The 7,935-nt window shown below is 42.7% G+C and overlaps 1 protein-coding gene across 1 annotated transcript; it reads right to left on the bottom strand.

The window, feature by feature from the left end:
- Positions 1-340: 340 nt before the first annotated feature.
- LOC128045744 (disintegrin and metalloproteinase domain-containing protein 30-like) lies at positions 341-2,473 on the bottom strand. Its single transcript, XM_052638202.1, has one exon. It carries the CDS (start codon positions 2,471-2,473, stop codon positions 341-343), a length of 2,133 nt encoding a protein of 710 aa, XP_052494162.1.
- Positions 2,474-7,935: the final 5,462 nt, after the last annotated feature.

Below are 7,935 nucleotides of genomic sequence, written 5' to 3'. Positions count from 1 at the left end.
AGTGTTCAGAGAAGCTCCCAGGGCATTCTTTTAAGGATATTCAAAACCTGAACAGACACTAAAGGGAAAGTCAAATAGGAAAGCAAAATGCATTGATTTGATTCCAAATAAAGAATACCATTTATTTCCTTATCAAAACCTCAAAGAATTAAGTGAGATAAATCGAAAGAGGAATGAAGATTGGTTTGGATAAATGAAAGCATGTTCAATTTATGACCATGTGTAATAAAAGTAGTGTGTCAATTGTCTGATTACTTTTTTGATTACTTTTTTGGTGTTTTTTTCTTTTTCTGCCTTGTTCTACTCCAGGGTTAAAGGGTGGTATTTCTTTCCCTTTGGATTAGATTCCTATGATTTTCCTGTAAAACACAACAATCACTGAGATAATTAAGAAAATAAGGCGCATTAATATAAGAATCACAACCTGAAGAGAGATGGGCATGTTTTTCCTTAGTGGTCCTGGAGGCCCACTGTCAATGCTTCCTCCATATCCTACCTCCTCACACAGCGGAGGGGCCCAACCATACAGGCAGTGGCAGTTTCTGTTACTGTTGCAGACTCCTCGGTGGTTGCACTTCTCAGGGAAACAGTCAAAATTCAGGACTGAGCTATTCACACATTTTCTATTAAAACACACCCGCTCCTTACCACAGGAGGTACCATCATTTATCACGCCCAGGTCAGGTAACCCCATAGGTACCATGGCTAGATGATAGCCAAGGCCCCAGCACATGAGATTTTCTTCATGCAGGTGAGTGGATATGAGGATAGTGTGATCTGGCATATGAGGGAGGGTTTCGACATTTATACACTGTAGCCTGCCACATAAGGATCTTTCTTTGGGACACTGCTCATACTTATGAACTCCTGTAATGCCACAGTTCCCATATTGATCACCTATTACATTAACTGCATCATAGCACTGATGAGGAGCCCCCAAAGCATTAGCCCCAAAAATGTTTTGGCACTGCATAGTCCTGGATCGGCAGCCCTTTCTGACACAACGGGACCTGTACTTGCAAGGGGTTCCATCCTGCTTGTAAGTATCACTTGGACAGAAAGCTGAGGTCCCATTGCAGTACTCCGCAAGGTCACATTCATTTTCTTCCACCCGACACATGTATCCAGATGGACGAAATCGACAGTTATGACAACAAAGTCCAGCACTACAGCTGGCTCCTTCTTTGAATTTACAATCTGGTCGACAACACCAGTCTTCTTCACACTCCTCTCCTGAACCACAGTCACATTCCTCATTCTCTTCCACAATTTTGTTTCCACATCTCTTAACCACATAGCCTAGGCCTGGGAGATTATTTAGACAGTTTAATCCTGAACTTACATGTGAATAAAATTCGGCATAACTACAATTACTAAACCCAGTTCGTCCAGTGCCCATGATACAACTATGCCTACCCTTACACTGGCAGTATTCATAATCATGGGTCATTCCCACACTATGGCCCAGAACATGAGCAGTCCAAGTGGCGGGGCCAAGGATGTTTCTATCTAGCACAGAACTTGTAGATCCAGAAGGCATCATACTACATACACTTCCCCAGTGATGAGCAAGTGCATCCTTAAACTTTTTGTGAACATACAGGTGTGCCCAGTCTGCTGGAATCCGAAGACGTAGGTCACGTGACCTGTACTGCACAAACTGGCCTAAGACTTGTGATAGCTGTCCGAAATTAAGTCTTATTTTGTTTCTGTCTGTCCATACTTCAACAGCTAATAGTTGTATTCTCATACGGACATCTTGAAAGTAAGAGTCTGCAATTGAAGTCAGAAGAATGGCATCACTTATGACTTGAGTAAGATTGGAGTTCAAATATAAATACCTACTATTATCAAAGACCAGGGCTAATTCCAAGTACTTTTGGTGCATATATGAATTAGTAAATTCCGGTATCAGAGCCATGCTCTCATGCTGGGTCATCTGCTCATCATTAGTTAAGCCACAGAAATCAGACGGAAATTCCTCCTCTTTCTCCAGGAGATATACCACGTGCTCAAAATGGGAAGAAGCCTTGCGGGGCTCGATTTGGTAATGATTGGCAGCAAGTTTCAGGATGCCCCGGAGACCTCCCATGCATGTACTTATGGTAGCTTCAGAATCCGGATTTCCTTCAACCAAGCCCATATAGTTGCAGTCCTTGGGTACATAAGGGTGATCTTCCAAGAGTCTCCCCTGTTCTGTGAAGGAGAAAACCTGCAGATTCCGAGGCAACAGAAACCTCTTGGGCCACAGATGAAGGACACGGTTCTTGCCTTTTACCTGCAGGAGGTAGGACACGTGGCTGGCCGCTCTCTGCTCCCCTCCACGGAAGCTCAGCTTCTTGGGGATAGTGATTTCATAGGAGTCAAAGCCCCACTCAGGGTGAAAAATTAAATCCTTGCCAAGAGAGTCAACCAGGAGCACCGCCAGGACTAGCGACCGGCCTGGGGAGAGGCAGGTCCTCACTGACCTCATGGCATAGCCTGTGTCCCTGCCACTGTGGCCTTGAGAGTCAGCCTTCCAGGGACGTCCGCTAGAGGCGCGGGGAGCAGTGCGTGCCTTGCGGAGCTCGCTGGTGCTTGGGAGCGCAGCCCTGAGCTGAGGCTCCTGACTTCCGCTGCAGCTGCACGCCCCGCCCAACGCATCCAGTTCGTTCTCTGGGCGGTGCCGTTGGGCGCACGTGGAAGAATCCAACGAAGGTGCGCGAGAATAAAATGAAAAGCGAGGCTGCTTGCAGGCTGTGGGGAGAAGGCAGAGAGCAGCTTGAGAAAGGGAAAAGGACTAGAGTAAGAAGAACACAGAGAACTTGACAAAGGCTCTCTGTATCTTGGGCTATTTCTTTTGTTTCTATTGGCCTCAGGACACACCTGATTTTTCCATGGGCTGATGCGGCTGTTTCACAGATGCTGTGCCCACCTCACCGTTACACCATTTTCAGTGTTCACGGGGAGTCTCTTGTAGCAAAGAGGATGCCTGGAGTCAGCCAGAGGACCACCAGAGCCTGAGAAAATCAGAGCTGACTCATGTCCCCACCTCCTTACCTGGCTTCAGGCAAGGGGACGTTTCTAAGTTCATTTTGCCAGGTGGTTCTTTCTGCTGTGTGTCCTTAGGATGCCAGGGATCGGCATGATTTTTGGTGTGGGTGTGCTTTGGATGTAGAATCTAGAAACAGTCAAATCCTAGGAAAATCCACGAAGACTAAAATCAATTCCAGTTGTATTACAGAGAAAGGTCAAAAAATAGGACGGGGCTTGTATCTGGGAGACTAGTTAAGATGATCTTGTAACAATCCGGGCAAGTGATGTTATCTATGGAACAGAAATGGCATGCAGTTCCATAAAATACATAGTATTTTTGGAAAGCTTATTGTGTACCCTCCACTATTCTCAGCTCTTTTTATGAATCAGTCCATTAACTCTTCACAAAAATGCCTAGTGTGCAGATAATGATAACGCTTATCGTCCATACTTCACACATGCTGCTGCTGCTGCTAAGTCGCTTCAGTCGTGTCCAACTCTGTGCGACCCCATAGACGGCAGCCCACCAGGCTTCCCCGACATGAGGGAACTGAAACTCTACTTTTGCTCTGATGGTGTTACTGTGTGCCACTGTTGCCACACACAACCCGGTCCTCCTGACCAACACACAACACACGATGTTTACCACTTACCTCTGCTCTCACTCTGGGGGGTGGGGGGACAGGAGTGGACAGCGTCAAAAAATAGGCTGCTTGATTTATATGATTGAATGAATTCTCCTAAATGAGAGAAGATAGAATTAAAAAGAATATTCCCATTTCTGGCTTCTGTATTTTGGTCTTGACACTCAAGGAAAAAGAAAACATCAAAACAAGTTGACGTACCTATGGAGGAGAAATATGACAAGCTCTTCTCAGGAAATGGAGATTTTTAAGGTGCCATTCTCCTGTGCTGTGAGAAAGCGCCAGAACACAGCCCTGCTTAGCTTCTAGCAGAGAATGGGGAATGCCTTGAAACATTGGAGGCAAAGGAGGAGGGCTGTGTACTGTGGAGATGACCTGGTTGGCAGGCAAAGCCCTGAGTATAATTAGCAGACAGTAAGGGAGGGCCCGCTACAGGTTTAGGTTCCCAGTCAAGTCAGTTGCTGAGCTGGGAGGCAGTGGAGGTAAAGTACACGAAGAAGGGAAGAACTCAGCAGAGAACTGACTGGGGATAAATCAAAGTTTCACCTAGTGTGTTGAGCTCCTAATTCAGGTTGGAAACCAAAAATCACAGTTTCCTCAGTCTGTCAATCTGGTTGACGTTTTCAATTGCCCATCAACCTAAATTGTGGAGGACAGTTGAGAGCTATCTTCTATATTCATTCTATTTTATCATCATTTTCATATGTATACTATTTGCCTTTAGAGCACTGGAGTATTTCCCGATTGAAACACTAATTCTGAAGCTCCTATTGCTACAGTATTATCTTAGAGGTAACCTCTGCAACATCTGTTAACAAAAAGCTTTGTGGAAATAGCCTGCTTTGTCCTGTTTCTTATTTACAAAATTATACGTATGTATTGTAAAAGGTGGAAACAATCCTAGGTGACATAGAGTAGACAATGCAAGCCTTTGCTTTATCTCCAACCTGCATGTGATTTCAACAAACTTATTCTTTCCCCACAATACCAAGAAAAGATGGTAGTTGAGGGTTTTCTTCCAAATAGAAGACATCATGTGTATAAGCGTGGTGGTTGGTATGGGGGCTGAGAATTCTGGAAGGATAAGCTCTCTGATGAGAGAATGTGAATAGTGATGAACCAAATCCCGTTTTCATCTTCTGTGTAGTTCACTTCATGCTCATCTGGGGAGCAGATGTTTTCGACTGTGCTCTGGAGTCCTCACAGAGGTATTTTGTTGGTTTGTAGTGGAAGAAGCAGTGTCAGGGCTTCCTAGTCTGACATCTCATTTAAGACTACAGTCTCTTGGAGGGATCTTTTTGCAATGATAGAAATGTTACGACAGTTCAGTATTGTAGCCACTAACCACCTGTGTTTCTTGACCACTTGAAATATGGCTATTGTGGCTGAACAGCTGAATTTCAACTCAATTTAAAATTTGAGAGAATTTAAATTTAAATAGCCACATGTGGTTACTAGCTGCCATATTAGCACAGCTCAAGAAGGCCTTATTTCTACAACATTTCCAGTAGTGTTTATTATCCAGTTCATTTGTAGACTCCCTTTAGAAAAAGACAGCTCAGTTGCATTCTGCGGTTATCAGTGAGGTTGAACATATACTATCTCAACCAATCCACTTAAGTTTCTTTAACATTCAGTAAAACCTGCTGTATAACATTATAGTAGCTTCAGGCATACAACATAATAATTCAATATATGTATATATTGTAAAACCATCACCACAGTAAATACAATTAACATCCATCACCACCAATAATTATAATATTTTGTCTTATGATCAGAACTTTTAACATTTACTGTCTAAGCCACTTTCAATACACAATACATTACTCAATAATTCTTACATTTTTCTGTTCATATCCATTGCCCATTCTTCTATTACAAACTTTGCTCTGCTTTTCAATTTAATGGAGCTACTTATAAATTGGAAGTCAATTCGGCCAATCTGTTATTTGTTGCTTTACTTTTTAGAGTGTCCTTTATTATACAGAACATTTATAAGCTAGAAAGTATTTTGGTCTTGGCACTCAAGGAAAGCTTCTAGCTTCTGAGTTTCATGTCATTTTGCTTTCCTTCCTCACCCTCAGTTCAGTTCTGTTCGGTCACTCAGTCATGTCCTACTCTTTGTGACCCCATGGACTGCAGCACGCCAGGCGTCCCTGTCTACCGCCAACTCCCAGAGCTTGCTCAAACACAGGTCAGTTGAGTTAATGATGCCATCCAGACATCGTATCCTCTGTCATCCCCTTTTCCCATGCTTTTGATTTTTCCTAGCATCAGGGTCTTTTCTAATGAGTCAGTTCTTAGAATCAAGTGGCCAAAGTATTGGAGCTTCAGCTTCAAAATCAGTCCTTTCAGTGAGTATTCAGGACTGATTTCCTTTAGGATTGACTAGTTTGATCTCCTTGCTGTCCAAGGGACTCTCAAGAGTCTTCTCCAACACCACAGCTCAAAAACATCAATTCTTTGGTGCTCAGCTTGCTTAATGGTCCAACTCTCACATCCATACATGACTACTGGAAAAACCATAGCTTTGACTAGGTGGACCTTTGTTGGCAAAGTAATGTCTCTGCTTTTTAATATGCTGTCTAGGTTAATCTTCTAAGGAGCAAGCGTCTTTTAATTTCATGGCTGCAGTCACCATCTGCAGTGATTTTGGAGCCCAAGAAAATAAAGTCTGTCACTGTTTCCATTGTTTCCCCTTCTATTTGCCATGAAGTGATGGTATCGGATGCCATGACCTTTGTTTTTGAATGCTGAGTTTTAAGCCAGCTTTCACTCTCCTCTTTCACTTTCATCAAGAGGCTCTTCAGTTCCGCTTTGCTTTCTGCCATAGGGTGGTGTCATCCGCATGTTGTGTATTGTGTTGTGCTTAGTCACTCAGTCGCGTCTGACTCTTTGCGACCACATGGACTGTAGCCCGCCAGGCTCCTCTGTCCATGGGCTTCTCCAGGCAAGAATACTAAAGTGGGTTGCCATGCCCTCCTCCAGGGGATCTTCCCAACCCAGGGATTGAACACAGGTCCCCCACTTTGCAGGCAGATTCTTTACCATCTGAGCCACCAGGGAAGCCCAAGAATACTGGAGTGGGTAGCCTATCCCTTCTCTGGGGATTTTCCTGACCCAGGAATTGAACCAGGGTCTCCTGCATTGCAGGTGGATTCTTTGTCAGCTGAGTCACTAGGGAAGCATAATCTGAGGTTATTGACATTTCTCCCATCAATCTTGATTCCAGCTTGTGCTTCATCCAGCCTAGCATTTTGCATGATGTACTCTGTATATAAGTTAAATAAGCAAGGTGACAATATATATCCTTGAAATACTCCTTTCCCAATTTGGAACCATTGTTTCATGTCCAGTTCTAACTGTTGCTTCTTGATTTGCATGCAGATTTCTCAGAAGGCAGGTAAGGTAGTCTGGTATTCCATCTCTTTAAGAATTTTCCACAGTTTGTTGTGATCCACACAGTCAAAGGCTCTAGTGTTATCAATTAAGCAGTAGATGTTTTTCTAGAATTCTCTTGCTTTTTCTATGATCCACTGGATGTTGGCAGTTTGACTCTGGCAATTTCCTCACCCTATGATTGTAAAAATATCTATGCAATATGCACTTTAAAAATACCGCTTAGTACCTCTCTCATTTTTTTGTAGGAAATACAACACTGTCTTCCAAGTGTGCTACCTTTCTGTCCTATCACTGAATCAAATATTAAGTAACCCTATAATCAACACAGGGCACTATAAATATTAATACTTCTGACAAATCAGTGAGAAAAAGAAGGATAATCTAAAAAAAAAAATGATCAGGTAACTTCTATAGATACATCACAGAAAATTCAGGGAGCCAAAAGTAAATGGAAAATTCTCAGCCACATTATTGAAAAGAGTATTGCCAATTAAAGCTTCTATCTGAGGCTGCATCTATCAGGTTAGCAAAGATTTAAGAAATTAATAATATGAAGTCTTGGTGAGGCTGTAGAATAGTAACTCTCTTACCTAAAGTGGCAATGTAAATCAGTAAAACCACTTTAGAACCAAGTTTGTCATTAGCTTACATAGTTTAAAATAAGCACTATGATCCAGAAATTCCATTCCCAGGTATATACCCAACAGAAATGTGTACAATTGTACACAAGTATACATGGACATAGCAATACACTCCAAACTGGAAACAGTTCTAAATTCCACCAGGTGACTGTGGCAATGGAGATAATGAATCAGAGTTATATGCCACATCATGGATAAATATTACAAACAAAAGCAAAAGAAAAAGGACA

This window comes from Budorcas taxicolor, chromosome 3 (genome assembly GCF_023091745.1).
Source record: "Budorcas taxicolor isolate Tak-1 chromosome 3, Takin1.1, whole genome shotgun sequence".
Taxonomy (NCBI): Eukaryota; Metazoa; Chordata; class Mammalia; order Artiodactyla; family Bovidae; genus Budorcas; species Budorcas taxicolor.
The sequence above is the reverse complement of the archived record's forward strand: the minus strand, read 5'-3'. Positions and strand labels throughout refer to the sequence as shown.

Coding starts and splice junctions, on each gene's coding strand:
- LOC128045744 (XM_052638202.1), bottom strand. CDS start 2,473: ATGAGGTCAGTGAGGACCTGCCTCTCCCCAGGCCGGTCGCTAGTCCTG.